Consider the following 18,852-nt stretch of genomic DNA (forward strand, 5'->3'; position numbering starts at 1 on the left):
TTTAAAGAATGTTGAAATACCATCGGTCCTGACACAGCTTAGGGCTTGCCTGATCGAACATATTTATGGTTGGCAGGTTTAATTTTAGTACCATCAAAAATCAATTCTCTCCATCAAAGGCAGCAGGTCAGCTTAAGTGAGTACAGGACACATGGTTGAAATCTGAGGGAAATACAATGCTATTATGCAAATACTTGTTTTGACAGTGGGGTCCCAAGGGATAGAACTATTTTGGTGTGCAGCTCTCTTTGCTACAGGACAATCTACTGAATGCAAAGGTGTTTTGTCTCCAATCTGCCAAACTGAAGAGCCTCTGATGCTTAGGCCTTAAGTCAGCCACAACCAAGCCCTCCCAGAAGATGAGCTTGAAATGAGACAACAAATGGGAAAACAGAACAAAGTCAACATGCTGCCCTGTCCACAGTTGTGTATTTGGTTGTCATTCTTACTATGCCTCATTTCTCATGCACCGTATTTGCTCTCACTCTGAAGTCCTTTCCTCCTCCATGCTTTCGTTGGCAAACTCTAGCATGTTTCTCTTGGGAAAGCCTAGGGCTCATTTCTGTTTGAAGCTCCAACAAATGGTGTTATTGCCCCCTGAAGAAATGCCCTTGCTGAGCATGTTGATATATTATGCCCTCAGCTTTTACTGATGGTAGTATCAGAAACTACTCTATGAGAAAGTCTATAACATCACCAATACAGACCTTTATACTCTATTACAGAATTCACTGTGACGTCATATAAAGGCCCAGAGGACTATAAACAGGAAAATACTCGTTTCTCCTGGTAGACTGATATACTTTCAGTTATCAGCTAATGGGATGCTATAACCACTTGGGCTTCCCTTTTTGCTTTGACTGACGAGGAGCTCAGAGATAAATGTAATGATAAATTTTAGGTACTATATTTGCCGAGGCTTTTAGTATATCTGTTTCTATTTCTATCTTCATCATTTTCTAGTTTTTTTTTTTTTGAAGAATTTTTTTTTTAACGTTTACTCATTTTTTTGAGAGACAGAGACAGAGCATGAGAGGGGGAGGGTCAGAGAGATGAGAAGGGGAGGGGCAGAGAGAGAGAGACACAGAATTCGAAGCAAGCTCCAGGCTCTGAACTGACAGCATAGAGCCCAACACGGGGCTCAAACTCACAAACCGTGGGATCATGACCTGAGCCGAAGTTGGACACCCAACTGACTGAGCCACCCAGGTGCCCCCTTTTCTACCTTTTTTCTTTTTCACTCTTTCCTTCCTTTCCTTTCCTTCCTTCCTTCCTTCCTTCCTTCCTTCCTTCCTTCCTTCCTTCCCTTCCCTTCCCTTCCCTTCCCTTCCCTTCCCTTCCCTTCCTCTCTCCCTCTCTCCCTCTATCACTTTAGTTATTTCCCATTATATAATACATACACTTTTTTTTTTTTGGCCTGGATTCTGTTTTGAATGCCTCTGGAATACATATGGGCTGCACATTACAAATAAGTAAATGAAATATTCATTGTTTATTTGATACTTGAATGAATACTGAAGCTTTCAGAAAGCCTATATCATTCATGCTCCACAGTTATCAAACTGCTATTTTGTTTGTTTGTTTCTCTGATATATTAGAGAAAGAAAAACTAAGAGAAAAGAAGGGGCAAGAAATTAAGAAAAAGAAAGGGAAACTCCTGCAATCACTCAAGCTTTGGCTTCAGCACAGACACGTGTGGTTCCTGCCTTATCTGACTCTTGGCACTTGTAGACCTGCAAACACCAGGTTCTGAAGTAAACGTGGAACATCTTAGCATCTCCTTAAACCCAAACACAACTCCACAAAGCAAGCAGAGACAAGAATCTAAAGCATGTTATTACCACTGAGGTCTTCCTGAGGCTCAGCCGGTCGGTTCTTGTTCTGAAATAGGCCTCATCGAACGAAGAGTGGCTTCCCTTCAGCTTCTCAGAGAGGTTTCTGTACAGGCGTTTGGCAGCGTTGGGAGACGATGGGGCACTATGTTTTTTCGACTGAGAAAGATGCAGATTCTGCATTTGTTGGGTCATTTTCACAAAGCAGTTCCTGAGAAGAGGAAAACCTGATGTTGTATCATTTACACAACGTAATTATAAGTTGACAAAGAATTTTATCATCACCAGTAACCATCTGGAATCCTAATAAAATACTGTAGCTGGAGGCGACCTTCGAGATGAGGGCCAGCTTTTTCATGTTATCGACGAGAAGGCTGGAACTCAGGGAGGGAAACAGCTTGTTTACAGCCACGTAGCTAATTGGGGACAAGAATGTAATGACTATATCCATTTACTATCTACACATATACACTTATTTACACACATGTATACGACATGAGCCTTGACTCAAGTCTTTTGGTCTCTGTCCCACTGAGGGGAAGTGTCTCAAATCTATAACCAGGAGTTCTGTTCAGTTCCCCTTGGGTATATGTAATTGGGACCTTTCTACTTACCTCCTTTTAGATGCTGCCCTCTGTTGGGTATGGTTGTTCCCTGCAGATACCCCTTCTCTTGAGGTGTTAAATTGTGCGTCTTGTCTGAGATTTGGTGAGCTACCCCAGTGCCCAGAAGTTTGGGGGATTTGTATCCATAGCTCCATCCCTGCTCACCCCAGATACTCCAGATAGTGTCCTCTGGGGGGACTCACTACTGGTATTCTCCAAGTAGTACTTGACTGTTGTTCCACAAACCTCTAAACAGGTCCTCACCAATGTCACACCTGGAGTCAGTTTCCAGGAGATCAGCCATGCCATTTCAAAAGCCATCCACTATTAAGTTGGGTACTGCTACTGACATATTGATGCTGCTGAGGCAACGGCTGCCTGGCATGCATATGTGTACTGGATGAACAAATGCATGAGTGAAACAACTGGCCAAGGCAATTATGTACCACGGCTTCACCCCGGGGAAGCCTCTAGTACACTGGGCCCAGATCTCTCTGGAGCACACTGCTGCGTTCTCACCACCTTCCCTTGAATCTCCGATGGAGTCTTCCATTTGTAATGCTGCCATTGTTACATAGCTGTGGCCCTTGGACGTCATTTCCAGTCTTTGAATTGTCATAGTTTTATGGATCTCATGATACAATATCATGTAAGAATCTCTTTTATTAACCCAACTCATCATGGGACTGACTTTGATGATTCCCCAGTTTCTATAGGATAAACTCTAAGTTCTTTGGCCTCACATACCAGTTCTTACCTCTCCAGCCTCATTGCCTACTATACCTCTATGTTTTATGTTTCTGTCTTTCTGATCTCCTTAGAGTTTCCTAAATAGTTCAAACTCTTTCCTGCATCTGGGTGCTTGTTTGCACTGCTTTTGCCTGTATTGGAATCCCACCTGTGACTTCACCACCCAGGAAACAATTGCTGAGCCTTAAGGTCTATGCTCAAGGGGTCTCTGACAGTCTGAGGCACACTTGTGTATTTCTTTACTCATTCGCTTGGTATATGCTTCTTACAGAAAATATTTTATTGTATTGCAACTCTTTGGCTTTCTGTCTCCTAGCTAGTCTATGTGTTTCTCAAGAACAAGGAATGCCAAGTATGAATTTTTATATCCCCAGCACCAAAAATGTACCTGCCTCAAAGTGAAAGAAACATGATACAGATTAGGCTATGGATTGCTCCTCTTCCAGCTACTGACTATGTGATCTTGGGTGAGTTATTTAACACACCTGAATCTTATTTTTCTCGTTTATAAAATAGAGATAATACTAATAGCACATTATGGTTATGAATGGTGAGATAATGCATGTAAAGAGCGTAGAGTATAGAAAACTCATGGAAGCTATCATTTTTTGTTACAGAAGATGCTCAGTAAATACTTTAGAATAAAGGAATGTTCATATGAGAGTCTATTACAAGTAATATTCTAAGGAACTACTCAGAAAGCTCATTTTCTGCTCATACCTCTGAACTGGGTTCCATGTCCATTGGCCCCAACTAACCTTGACTTACTTGCACATTAACAAATGGAGATCTATCCTCATTACATTGTTGAATGTCTTTAGGCACCTTTTAAGTGTTGCTTGCAATTTCCTCCAACACAAAAAGCCTTCCCAGTACCTTCCAACATGGTCAGATCTATTCAGGGTGAGACACGTGTATCAGGCCCCACCCAGTCTTTGCTGAATGGTCATATTTACATTTGGGAGGATGACTTAATGCACTCTCTGTAGTGTGTATGTACATATGGGTGTGTTTTCATAAATCTTTAATAATCTCTTCATTTACCTAAATGCAGAAATAGAGTAGGTGATTTGGCATCTTCCTCCTTCCATCTACACATCCTTTAACTTTGATTCAATAGCAATTATAGCGTTTCCTCTATATCTTGCCATTCCCACAAAAAATCCAGATTGATATGCAAGCTGGCTCACATGGAGATAGCCTTAACCTCTTTCTTTCTGCCTTCTGTCTCTAGCCTTTTCCTTCAGCGTTAATGCCCCAGTTCAAGCCATCTGTCTTGTCTACATCATTATCATTCCCAAAATAACTCTACATTCTTTTGTATCTCACACAGTGCCCAGGAGTCCAGTAAATAAATTCTTGTCGATTGATCAAATTCCAGTCACTTGCCCTCTAACCGATGACACCTGCCCACATGGCCCCTTTTGTCTTTGCTCATTTCCCATCTGTTCCCTTCAGTCAAAATAGGTTGACTCTCTCTGTCTCTCTGACTTCCTTCTCATGCTGCCCCAGCTGCCCCTTCCTTCCTGGCCATCTTTCAGCATGTTTCTATTCTTCTAGATTTCATCTATCATTATATTTTCTTTTCCCCCTCTATATTTAAAATGTTGTCTGATGAGAGAGACTGAGAAAGACAACTCCGTGTTATTTTTTCTCATAAACGTGCACATCCCTCCCAACTAACTACACTCTTAAGGTTTTACCCTTATAGAAACGGCTGAGTCCTTGAGAAGCATTGTAGCCTTGGATTTGGAATTTGGCAGACCCGAGCTTGGATCATGATGTTGTTATCTATAATCTATGTGACTCCAGGAACTTTATTGAAATTCTTGGAGTTCATTTCATCATCTGTAACAAGAGTTCCTCCAGAGTTATGAAGATGAAATGAATTAACAAATGAAAGCACGCATCCTGTGCAATGCTTACAGCAGCCACTCAATAAATAGCAGAAATTATTAAGATTACCTCAATCTTCCCAAACCAGAGACTCCAAAGTACATCGTAATAATTTAAATAGTTTTTTTTGTTGGTTTTAAACATTGCTTTAATAGATGACTTTGCATGCTTATTACACTGTTTAGTTTTTATTTTGATAGAAAAATACAAGTTTAGATATTTTAATATGTGTGTTTACAGGAACTTGTAGTCAAACAGAAAGCTGAACTTCAAACTATGAGTCGAAGGAGAGGAATAAAGATAACTCTAAAGAAAAATTTAAAAAATAAAAAGAAACAAAATAAGAAAACATAATAAGTAGAAATGTAAAATGATGCAGCAGGGCTAACACTGAAAATATCTGTGAGTACAATATACTCAAATAGTTTACTTTTCCTAATGAAAGAGAAAACTCCAACTGGGATTTTTAAAAAGTGATTTACAAGTGGTACGCCTAAATAAACATTTTACAGAAAGATTAAAAACGGAAGAATAATAGGACAGTGGGAATGGCAGAGTAATGGCCTCCAAAACTCGTCTCCTCCACAAAAGCAATAAGAACATAGCAGGAAATGTCAAAATTAACTTCCTCAGTACCCTGGAAATTAACCAAAGTTTGCAGCAATCCAGGAAGTGTTTATTTGAGAAAAGTGGCTGATTTGATAAGAACAGGGAGCTATGTGGCATTTTTAATGTGCTCAGTTCCTAGCTTCCCCGGCTCTGTGGTAGCCCTGAAAGCCAGCAGTGTATATTCATGATAAAAAAACAGTAGCTTGGCAGCCACTGGATGTACAAAATGGTGACGCAGCCTCTTTCAAGACCCCATTTTGAGAGAACTGTCTTTTGACCTTCCTGGTGGTTCCCTAGAAGGCCCCACTCCCAAGACTTTTCTTGATTTGACCCGCCTCAGGGTTCACAAGTGCAAATAACCTTTTCCTCTAAGGCATCTTGCCAAAAACAAACATCAGCAATTGTTTAATCATCACAGCTGCCTGAGGGGGTGGATAAAAGTTGGGGCAAACAATAGACTAATCAAAAAGCTTAAAGGGAAATGCTGGGGAATGCCTGTCCATAGAGGACTTTGGAAAACTGACGAGTGGCTAAGGTATCTAGCAGACCACAGGTATGCCCAGGGCTGGAAGCCTTCTCGTAAAATACCTGAGAAGCTCTTAAGCTCTTCTCTCTGTCTGATGCTGGGGCTGTGTGCAAGCAGGAAGCGAAGGGTCAGGCAGAGCTGTCAGCTGTCTGGAGAATACTGAAAGTGTGCCCCAACGTGTGCACAGAGCCCTTCTGTTAGGACTGGAAGACTTACTGGTTTCAGGCATTTAAGGAAATTTGTGTTCAGTCATTAGTTGACCACTAAGCTAACCAAGCAGAGACATCAGTGGTCACATGTGACAAAGAATACAGATGTCACAGATTTAATTCTGAAAAATCACTAAACAATAAACCCTGAGGAGGTGGGATTATGGGATAATCTGATTTCTAGAGTTACCATATTATAATATATAAGATGCCTAGTTCTTAACACGAAAAATATGAGCCATACACAAAACAAACAAAAGTATGTCCCGTTCACAGGAAATAAAGCAGTCAATAAACATTGCCCATGAAGAAGTCTAAATGTTACTTATTAGGCAAAAACTTTAAATATGTTCAAGGAACAAAAGGAAACCATATCTAAAGAAATAAAGAAAATTGTGAGGATGATATCTCATCAAACAGAGAGTATCACTAAAGAGGTAGAATTTATAAAACAAATCCAGAACCAAATAGATATTACGAAGTTGAAAGGTAAAATAATGGAAATGAATAATTTACTAGAGGGGTTCAACATCAAATTTGAGTAGGCAGAAGAAGGAATCAGCAAACTTGAAGATCGATGTACTGAGGTTATCCAGTTTTAAAAACAAAAAGAGAAAGAAATGAAGAAAAATGAACAGAGTCTCAGAGAAGTGTGGAACACCATCAAGTGTACCAACATATATATAATAGGAGTCTAAGAAGGAAAAGAAGGAAGGGGGAGAACATATTTGAAGAAATTATGGTCAAAAACTTCCCCAGATTAGTGAAAAGCATTAACCTACACATCCAAGAAGCTCAATGAACACCAAGCAGGATAAATTCAAAGATATTCCCACCTAAATACATCATAATGAAACAGTCAAAAGCTAAAAACAGAGAGAAAATCCTGAAAACAACAAGAAATAACTTCTTACATACAAGGAATCCTCAAAAAGATATACAGCAGATTTTTTTCACCAGAAAACCATAGAGGACAGAAGGAAGTGGGATGACATATTCCAGATGCTGAAAGAAAAAGACTGTCTCTATCCAGCATAATGACCCTTAAAAAATGAAGGTGATATTAAGACATGCATGGCTAAACAAACACCAAGAGAATTTAACAGCAGACCTTCCCTACAAGAAATAGTAAAGGGACTCCTTCAGGGTACTAGACAGTGAGAAAGCATTGGTAAAGAAACTATGGAGGTAAATATAAAAGGTAATATACATATAAGGCAATATAAGTCTACCTTTTGTTTGTAAGTCTGTTATTCTACTTGCTGATTTAACACAATGAAATGAAAACAAAATTAAGAGAACACAATTGCATTTACAATAGCATGACATTAACAAGATTCAAATACTGACAAATTTAACAAAAGAAGTACAAAATGTATTAACCTTTCCTCAGTTACTCTATTTTCATGTGCCATATGATTCCCGTTGGGGATTTTACTGATATATCATGCAACCCCTACAGCACCCAACAAAGTGTCTTGAAAATGATAGTAACACTACTCTGCATTTTCGCATTAAATTGAACTGGGGAAGAAGAGAAGACTCAAATGACGAATGAAATACCTGATGGGTAAAATAGATACAGAATCCTGGAGGAGAACTGGTAGGTAAATTGTTTTTGTCATGTTAGGTCTGGGATATCACTCTTCAGAGGGCATTCCTTGTTAGCCATTTTCACTGAAACACTCAACAGGTTGAGAGCTATAGTTACATTTTATTCCATTCTTCAACTGCAAGATAATCATGGTGATTTTATTTATTTATTTTTAAAAATTTTTTTTTTTTTAACGTTTATTTATTCTTGAGACAGAGAGAGACAGAGCATGAACGGGGGAGGGGCAGAGAGAGAGGGAGACACAGAATCGGAAGCAGGCTCCAGGCTCTGAGCCATCAGCCCAGAGCCTGACGCGGGGCTGGAACTCACACACCGCGAGATGGTGACCCGGGCGAAGTCGGACGCTCAACCGACTGAGCCACCCAGGCGCCCCAATCATGGTGATTTTAAACACAGTATTAAAAGTAGGGACTTCGATATCAGGCTGATCTAACTTTGGATTTTGACTCTTCTACCTATTAACTGCAAGACACTGGGCAAATTTATTTACCTTCCCTAAGCTTCAGTTGCCTTATCATTAACAGTATTCTTTATCTCAATTAAAAAAGGCACGTCTAAAAAGGATATTAGCATTTTAAATGAGATGATACCTATCAGTAGTTTAGCAAAGTGCCTGAATGCCTGAAATAACTAGACGTTCAAATATTTTTTCATGTAATCAAATAAATTAAAAAATATTTGGACGTCTATTTATTTCAGGCCTATTGTTCCCAGGCAACCACTCATCTGCTTTCTGACACTACAGATTGTTTTTTTCCCCTCCCCCCAGGATTTCTTAAAATGGAATAATCACTATTCTCTCTCTGTCTCTTTAAAATATGGCTTCTTTAACTCAGCTTAATTATTTTGAGATTTATCCACACTGTTCTATTAGTAGTTCTTCACTTTTTCTTGCTGAGTAGTATTCAGTTGGATGGGCATACCACTATTAATCAGTTTTTAGGCATTATTTTCATAAGAAAAAACTCTTGGTGCTCTCTCTAAGGAAAGAAGATGTATCTTTGTTTTCTCCAAAGAGAAGGTCAAACAAGATCTGTTGAGTGAAGGTGGGCTGGTCTCTGCAACATAGTTTTAGACCAGAATTTAGGAGATGTGATGAAATCCTGCATGAGAAAGCTAGTTTCTAGTTTTATACTTTCTTTTTCCATTCTAATAGTTTCTTTGCCCCCACAATATTTGATAAAGGTCATGTTAAATGTTACAGTCTGCAGACATTTAAGGGGAAAAAAAAAACCCGCTTCTACACAAAACTCTTCCAAAACTTTGGTTTCATTTTTGAGGTCAGCATTGCCCTGATACCAAAACCAGAAAAAAGGCATTATAAGAAAGGAAAGCTATTGCTCAATGTCTCTCGTGAACATAGAAGCCAAAAAGTTCAACAAAATGTTAGCAAATAAAATCCAGCAATATACATAAAGGATAATATATCATGATCAAGTAGGGTATATTCCAGGAAAGCAGGATAACATTCAACCACTCATTGATGTAATTTATTGCATTAACAGAATAAAAGAAAAAAATGATATGGTCACTTAACAGATGCAGAAAAAGAAGCATTTGACATTATTCGACATCCATTCATCATCATCATCATCACAATAATAATAATAATAATAATGATAATAATAATAATAAAGCTTTCAGGAATATAAGGGAACTTCCTGAACCTCATAAAGATTCTCTACAAAAATCTACAGCCAGCATTATACTTAATGGTTAAAGACCAAGTGCTTCCTCCTAGGATCAGAAACAAGGCATGAATGATCACTCCTATCTCTTCCGTTACACCGGGCATTCTAGTCAGTGTAGCAAGGCAAGAAAAATAAAGGCATAAAGACTGGAAAGAAAGAAGCAAGACAGTCTTCATTTGCAGATGACATGAACATTTTGTAGAAGGGTCTAATAAATCTACAAAAATCTACTCAGCAATAAAAGTAACAAATGTATGCAAAACTTGTATACTTGCAACTACATGACATTACTGAGTGAAATTAAAGAAAACTTAAGTAATAGAGACATATACCTTCTTCATGGATCAGATCAGAAGAAATCAGTATTGTTACAACGCCAGTTCTTCCTAACTGAGCTCTAGATTCAGCACAATCCCAATATAGCAGGGTTGTTGGGTTTTGTTTGTTTGTTTGTTTGGTTTTGAGAAATCGAAAACCTGATTCTAAAATTTTTATAAAAATGTAAAGGATTTAAAATAGTCAAAATAACTTTGAAAAAGAAGAACAAAGTTGGAAGACTTACACTACCTGATTTCAAGAATTGCCTCAAGGCCACAGTAATCAAGATCTGTGGTACTGGTTTAAGGATAGCTCTCCAGATAAAGACTGTGGCCCAAAGATAAGACATATAAATTTCATGAAACAGAATAGAGAGACCAGAAATAGCATGCACATACATGATCAATGGAGTTTTTAAAAGTTTACTTATTTTAGAGAGAGAGAGAGAGAGAGAGAGAGAGAGAGAGGGGGTGGGCAGAGAGAGGAGACAGAGAATCCCAAGCAAGCTCTGTGTTGTCAGCACAGAGCCTGATGCGGGCTTGAACCTATGAACCGTGAGATAATGACCTGAGCTGAAATCAAGAGCCGCCCGGGTGCCCCTGATCAATTGATTTTTGACAAAGGTATCAAAGTAATCCAATAGGGAAAAATATTTTTTCCAACAAATAGTGCTGGAACAATGAGATATCCATATGCAAAACGAAAACAAAACCTCAACCCCTACCTCATATCATAGATAGAAAGTAACTTCAAATGAAATCAATTATAGACCTAACTGCAAAAGATAACACTGTAAAACTTCCAGAAGAAAATAGGAGATAGTCTTTGTGAACTTGCATGAGGTGATCATTTCTTAGAAGAGGCACAGAAAACAGAAACCATAAAATAAATTGATGAATTATACTTTATGAAACTTAAAAACTTCTGCTGTTTATTTCAGCTTATCCCAGCTACATTTTTGGAGGGCCTGTAAATATATCTGGAGCCCACCGTAAGGAAACAGTGACAGTAGCCTGGAGAGTTCAGATCCAAAATGGCAAGAATAATCTGTGGAGAGTGGAGCCTCCCCAGATTTACTTTAAAACCACCTGTTCCCTGGGTTTTGGCTGCTTGCTCCACTCGAGAGCCTTGGCTGCCACCATCATCCTGTCTTCTAACACCAGCTGCGTCGCGCGAAGGGCGGGTCCTGGCACGGCCCCCACCATGCTTGCTGTGACAGTAGCTGCAGCAGTTCTGACCCAACCAGACCCATGAGGGAGGCTCCAGCTTTACTAATGGCTACCCTGAGGGACTGGGTCACACTACCTGGAAATGTGAAAAACCGGACCAATGAGAGGCAAGAGACCGGAAGCAGCCCGCAGATGATTTCTTCTCCATTCCTCCCTTGCGGATTGCTCTGAGGGCTTCTTGGAAGCAATCACATACAAACAAACCACCAGATGTGTTTTCTTGTGAAGCTTGGCTAGGTCAGTTACAAACCACCTATATTTGTTTTTTCTCCTTCCTTGACTCATTTCCCTTTTTTCCTTGATGGCTTGACTCTTGATGCTCTGAGGTTGTGTCTCCCAATACCCAACAGAACATTCATGATTGGTTTTTGCCTCAGGTTTTGGTTTCACAAGCTAAGACAAAATGTAATAATAACCCTAAGAGAAAGTTGGTACTATTATATCATCACTTTGCAAATAAGGAAACTGAGGCCCAGAGAGGTTAGTAACAGGTCCAAGATCCTACAGCTCGTAAATGAATTCTGACTCCAAAGTCCATGCTTTTAGCCACTCTGCTATTATTCTGCCTGAGGGAGCTTGGTCTGGCTGCCTGTCAGTTTCTTCCGAGACCTTGATTCTGAAGAGATCTTGCCTTTGTTATGAGTTCTGGCACGTCCAGAGTCCCTGTCTCACAGGAGCTTGGTTGTGGGACTTTCTCATCATATTTGTACTGTGAAAAAAGATCTGGGCCAGTTTGGATGAGGAGCAGTTGTAAGACAAAGCATATTAGAAACGGGAGCGCCAGCCATTCTTGACAGCTGGGTAGACAGATACATTCAGCGAAGGGAACATTTCTGACTGAGACAAGATTGCTCTTCAGGCTGTGATGTGAACTGGGGACCTTCACACTTCAACCTGCCTGTCATTAGACAGAAAAGAAAGTGTGACCCTTCTCCTATTCCCCACTTGCTATTAACATGACAGGTATGTCTCTGATTGCTGAAGAGTGGGCAATTCCATTACACTGATAATATATAGCAGGGTGGAAATAACCTTTCGAGTTCCTGTGCATTTAAAAAAATATATTTGGTAATTCAGTGGTAAGTTTTGAAAAGTCAGCAGTGACTTCACAGCAGGAAGAAGACTATATTTGAAGTTTTAAAAGAGTGTTTATGAAGAAGGAGGAAAGAATCAATTTTGATTCTGTAGTCTAATAAATATTTAAGGGTGATCTACTTTGTAGTCTGTGTATCCTGCGATAGACCCTGGGAAGTCAAAGGTAAAGAAGACACCCTCAGAGGTTAACCAACTGTCTTGGTTTGCCTAGGACTGAGGGGGTTCCTTGGAGGTAGGACTTTCAGTGCTAAAACTGGGAAAATCCCAGGCAAACTGAAACAAGTTGATTATTTCACCAACACCAAGGGGTTCACAGGCTAACAAGGAAGACAGTCACACAAGTGTATGTAGGTATGAAATAGTGTAATATGTGAAATTATGGAATAATGATAATAGCTTTTACTTCTTTAGCACGTTCTGAGTCAGGCACTACTTAAAATAAGGCCTTTGCGGGGCGCCTGGGTGGCTCAGTTGGTTGAGTGACCAACTTTAGCTCAGGCCATGATCTCACGATTCGGGAGTGTGAGCCCTGCATTGGGCTCTGTGCTGACAGCTTGGAGCCGGGAGCCTGCTTTGGATTCTATGTCTCTTTCTTGCCTCTCCCCGACTCTCTCTCTCTCTCTCTCTCTCTCTCTCTCTCTCTCTCTCTCACATACACACACACAAAATAAGTAAACTAAACTAAACTAAACTAAACTAAAATAATGCCTTTGGGGCACTTGGGTGGCTCAGTTGGTTAAGCCTCCAACTCCTGATCTCGGCTCAGGTCATGATCTCACAGTTCACGGGATCGAACCCTGCATTGGGTTCTGCACTGGCAGCGTGGAGCCTGCTTGGGATTATCTCTCTCTCTCCCTCTCTCACTGCCCCTCCCCTGCTCTCTCTCTCCCTCTCTCTCAAAATAAATAAATAAATAAATAATAAAAAATAAATAAAATAATGCCTTTATATGTATCAGCTCTTTGACTCCCATAATAGCCTTGTGAAGTAAGGACTATTATTAGTCCCACTTTATGTAGTAAGAAATTGAAGTACTAATAAGGGGACAGACCTGGGATTCAAACCCAGGCAATATGATTCTAGATCTGAGAGCTTAGCCTCTTAACACTGCTCTCAAATGTTTAAGGCAGTAAGTAGCACAGAGGGCTGAGTGGCAGGAGGTGTCATGGCAGAAGAAGGTATGGGGAAATGGGTTAGAGACAGTGATGCCTGAGCAAGATTTTGAACAACGAATGAGGAATCAACCAGCAGGAAGGAAATGGAAGGGCATTCCAGGTATAATAGCTCAGGTTAGGACATGTCATAGTGTTCCTGGTAGGTTGATGCCCACAGGGGCCCAATGGAATTCTTTTGGGTTCTGACACTTCCAAAGGTACATTTCATCCACCATGCTAGCACCTTGGGAAAGAAGCTTGGAGAGATAGCAGGGCTAGACCATCAAGAGCTTTCATGCCATGTTGAGGGACAATAGATTTCAACCTGTTCACAACAGGGAAGCACTAGAGAAAGGCTGAGATTTGCATTTTTAGAGAACCACTCTGGTAGTATCTAGAGGGTGGTTTGAAGGGGAGGGAGTGTGGTGGGACCAGTGACAGGGGACAACAAAGTATAAGCTCTTGAAAAAGTCCCCATGAGAGCTGGTGACTTCAACTATAGCATGTGACAATGGGGATGGAGAGGGCTGGGCAGATTAAAATGAAGGAAGCAAAATGGACCAAACTTGATTAGTGATTGGATGGAGGGGCCCAAGGAATCAGGAAGCCTGATGATAGCTTCTATTAGCTCTGCTTGACTGATTAGGTGCAGAATGGTTCCACCAATAATTAAAAAAAAAAAAAGGAATACGGGAGGAAGAGTGGATTTAAAAGGGGGAAAGATAATGAGTTCAGCTTTCCACTTGTGACTCTCGATGGCCTAGAGGAAATCTAGATGGTATCGTCTAATCCAAGCATCCCATAAAAAGAAGGCAATAGCTTGTTCTAAAGTCTCCTTAGTTTTCTGATCACGAGTGAAGTGATAATTACAAAAGAAGTGCCTGGAGACAGGTATGAAGTAAATAGAAAGCAGAAGAATTAATATAATATTAATGCAATATCCTTTGGGTTTCCCCTGAGGGAGAAAAAATTTAATGCATTCATTTATGATAGGCTATGAGTGTCTTAATTTGTTATTCCTCCTAAGAATATTTGCATTTTATAAAAGACAGCAATATTTAATTGAATCCCTGATAAAAGAATTTCAGGCACCTTAATCCTAGAAATGGGACAATTCTTTGGCCAATGGGTCTTCTGGAATTCCTCAAATAAATCATAGCACATTTGTAGCTGCTAATTCCATGTGCATGGGTATGGGGGTAATTTGTACATAAATTATATACATGGGTTCTCCTCATCCTTGAACTAACTCCTCCAAAAGGTTCATTTCAAAACACTTAAGATCTTTACTATTTTGGCATCGTAAGTATAGAAAAGCAGTTATTCCTGATCAATACTAAAAAATATTATTTACATCACCTATTTATTTGAAGTTGTTCTTTTTTTTTTTTTTTTTTTTTTTTTATTTATTTTTGGGACAGAGAGAGACAGAGCATGAACGGGGGAGGGGCAGAGAGAGAGGGAGACACAGAATCGGAAACAGGCTCCAGGCTCTGAGCCATCAGCCCAGAGCCCGACGCGGGGCTCGAACTCACGGACCGCGAGATCGTGACCTGGCTGAAGTCGGACGCATAACCGACTGCGCCACCCAGGCGCCCCTGAAGTTGTTCTTTTAAATGCCATTTTTCAGCTCTATTTTCCCCTTCTAATTCCGTGAGTGTTATCATGCTTCCTTCAGAGTGCTCTATATGCCTTAGATGGAGAAGGGGTATGTATGTTCTCATCCCCACATAAACCCTCATCTGTGGGTTTCTGATGCATGGTCGCTGGATTAAAGCGTATGAACAATGATCTTGATTACCTACCGATCCTTTCACAGGAAAGCTTTAAGTAGTATCTCATGGATAAATTAATTGAGCTTAGCATGCCTTCTTTGAAACAATCAAGAATGGAAAGAATGGAAGAATGGAGATCTGGGGAAAGTAAGGGAATTCCTAAAGATACACAGTCTAGGAATTAGCAAAAGTGCCCTACTATCCTGACATTTTCTAACCACTCGGCAATTCCATCTCCTTTCTGTTGGAATGCCATCCTTTGTGGAACAGCCACATCACAGGGGAGAATGACCCTACTCTTGCGATTGGGGGGCCTGGGATACTTTCTACTCTGCAAAACCTCACCCATCTCTCAGATTTCCTAACTCTGGTCTTTATTTAGAGAAGCATGCTGCTCACTGTTCTGCCAGCATCCATCTTTGTCAGCACCCAAGACCACAACTTCATCTGAACGCCCGGTGATCTACTGCAGACAGAGCCCACCAAAGATATTAGACTCGGTATGACATTTATATGGATTCCGAACCCACCAGAAATGGACTGATGCTGCCGTAAAGCCTTGCCATGGCCAGGCAAACAAAAGACTAAGAAGACGTGGTGGTGGGGGTAACAGCAATAGCTTTCTCCATTCGCCTTCCCCCTCTGCAGGGGGACTGCCTTGCATCTTATTTAGGAAATGAAGAAATCAAGTGAGTATAGGGATTTCTGTGGCCCGGCAGAGAAGCAAAGCCAGACTTGATTATCAGTGGTACTTCCAGTGGCCTTGGCGAGGCCAAAGACCAGCATGGATAATAAGACACAGTATCCCACTTTGAACCTAGTGCACCCTACCAAGCATGCATCTGCACGGAAGAAAAAAGGGCGGGAGGCACACAGGTATGAAAGCAGCAGTGGCTCAAGTGAGGGTCTGCATGCATGCCCACTGTGTGCCCTCAGTGGGCATCCTCAACATCACAGTCAGGATGTTACTTAGGGGCACGCTCATCCAGGCTGGACAGAATGCTGGCACCCCACCCTGCATGTCCAACCTCTAAACTGGATTAAAGACAACATGCCTGGGTGTATATTCAGGATTGTCAGCATTGACGGGATGCATCTTTACCCAATCCAACAGGTATTTTGTAGGTACTCAGGAGCCCGATTGGAAAATGATCTTATACAACAAAAAGTATTTTATTTTTCATAGCTCTTGCTAATCAATTAGGCGAGCACGTAATGTCCTCAAGCTTGCTGCAAACAAAATGCCTAATTATCAGAAGCGGGGCTTCCCCACACCCCCATTCTTGCCTCTGCACATGGATATGTATGTGCTGTCGTAGACCATTGTGTATGTGCTTGTATGCATTCTTCATGGACTGCCTGCAGCTAACTTTGGAAGATGCAGATTTTTTTAATATCATTTAAACCGCAGCAACACACACACACACACACACACACACACACATTTAAAACATAATCAGTGAATGAGACAACCCCACACTCATAAGAAGAAAGACAACAGTAAATTTTACTCACCAGTTCAGGTTGTTCGAGGCAGCAGAGGAACAAGTTGTTGGTAATTGTCCAGTGCTTTCATTCAGTAAATCACATTGGCTTTGCTTTCTCCTGTGGCTCAGCCTCTGCGCAAAGCAAGCGAACCTCCTTCCTATTCTGTGTAAAGAATAAAATGCGAACAGGATCACTACAGGCAAGAGCCGAAGTCCATGATCACTGAGCTACTCTTGATGCCAAATAAAAAGAGCAAATGATGCACAGGGAGGGACGGGGAAAGGGAAACAGCTTGGCTCAGAATCTAGGTGTGTTTTCAGGACTGTCGCCCCGAGGAGGCTTGATTTCTCAATCTCTTGTATGTGTAGTCAAAGGATGCCATGACTTCAGTGTGTCTTTAGCCTATTGTATCCGTGAGGTCCATCAGGAACGGCATGCAGGGACAACAAGCTTCATGGCAAACGAGACCGAATGTCACTCAAGGATGAGCAGAGGGGCAGCAAAGGCAGCCAGTTAGCATTGCACTATCTCAACTGCAGGGAAAGAAATCTTGTCTGGCATCCAGGAGCCCACCCAGCAATCTGTGACTGCAAGCGACCTATGGCTCTCCTGGGGCCAGGCACCCCCCTATGCCCACAGCTTCATGGGACCAGAAGCACACAGGTGACCGCCACATCCCTGCACCTAAGGGCATCTGTGCAATCCTTTCCAAGTTCCCAGCAGGAGCTAAGAAAGCTCCCAATCCAGCAAGGACTGCGCAAGCATTGCTAGAGGTTTTGTCTGAGCAGGTTCTGAGGAAGTAGTCAGCCGATCTGGGTCATAGGCCACCAAGAGGCTCAGTGTTGGGAGGAAGATTCCAGTGTTTCTTTCATGCCGGCTACATATGGGTGCACCTGGCTCCTTTCATGACGTTATGCTTTACATGACTAATGAAACACACAGAATGAATTTCCTAGAAAGCTGCTTATTTAGGCATTTTTAATGCTTCTCTCTGAAATAAAATGGCAAGTGACCTTCACAGGCTGCTTATTATGTTAGAGAGACATTGCTGATTGAGAGGACATATTAAACCCCGCCTCCTCCACCCCTCCCCCACTCCGTACAGAGATACACACACACCGACGTCCCTAGCAACAGCATTAAGAATCTTTCTAAGGATCTCTTCAAATTCTCTCTCTGCCAAATGAAAGCTTAGCTGTTATGATGACTTCAGAAATAGTTTTGGACCCTTCTCCTGGGCACTGACTCTGGTATGTTATTTATACCTGGACCCAAATCAACTCCCAAATTTTGAATGTGACTCTGCAGCAAATCAGGAGAAAGTCTCTGGTTATAAATAAGAGGGTGTTATGTTAATCTTTGGCCTTGTAATGAATTAGAATCCTCAGAATGACCTCTTGTATTCCTGAAAATCTCCCCCTTTCTAGAGACAGCATCTCACTGTGGTGGCTGATGGGTCTCTGACACATGGCAGCTCTGGGGATGGGATCCAAGGCGAGGCTCAGTAACTCCTAAAACCTTCCGAAGGAGGGGCTCAGGTTAGCTTTTCACAATTGTCTTAACTTTTTCTTTTCTCACTTAGAAGGTAAAATCTCTCTGAAACAACTTCTTCTTCTTCTTCTTCTTCTTCTTCTTCTTCTTCTTCTTCTTCTTCTTCTTCTCTCTCTCTCTCTCTCTCCTCAGATTTATTTGCCCATGGAAGCACTGCTATGAATAATCTAATTTGGTAATATTCATGCCCAGAAGGCTATTTTTTTCATCAAGGATTAAGAAAAGAGTCAGGCTTTTGTAGCTTAAGCCTAAACTAGTGCCAGGTAAAACTTTACCCTTATCTCTAAAAAGACTTTGACTTTAATGCAGATTTACTTCAATTCCATGTGCTGGGGAAAGCCAGGTGACTGGGTAATTCTACCAAGGTTAGGAGCTGCCTGAGAGGGGTCATGAGTTCAGCTGGACATGCAAACCTAAGGAGATGATGCCTTAGTAATAGCGGCCTTGCTTCCAGGAGCGAATGCTCCAGACGGAGTCATTATCATGCACCCATGTCCATTGCATGGATT

At 41.1% G+C, this 18,852-nt stretch overlaps 1 protein-coding gene across 1 annotated transcript in view; it reads right to left on the bottom strand.

The window, feature by feature from the left end:
- The window catches only part of ANKFN1 (ankyrin repeat and fibronectin type III domain containing 1), a 241,738-nt gene that overhangs the window by 134,328 nt on the left and 88,558 nt on the right, over window positions 1-18,852 (bottom strand). Inside the window, exons 2-3 of the mRNA XM_032591208.1 lie at window positions 16,820-16,954; window positions 1,842-2,043 (exon numbers count right to left, since the gene is read on the bottom strand). Of these exons, the coding sequence (XP_032447099.1) occupies window positions 1,842-2,027 (186 nt within the window). The 5' untranslated portion in view covers window positions 2,028-2,043; window positions 16,820-16,954. The remainder of the gene's footprint in view (window positions 1-1,841; window positions 2,044-16,819; window positions 16,955-18,852) is intronic.

Source organism: Lynx canadensis, chromosome E1 (assembly GCF_007474595.2).
Source record: "Lynx canadensis isolate LIC74 chromosome E1, mLynCan4.pri.v2, whole genome shotgun sequence".
Taxonomy (NCBI): domain Eukaryota; kingdom Metazoa; phylum Chordata; class Mammalia; order Carnivora; family Felidae; genus Lynx; species Lynx canadensis.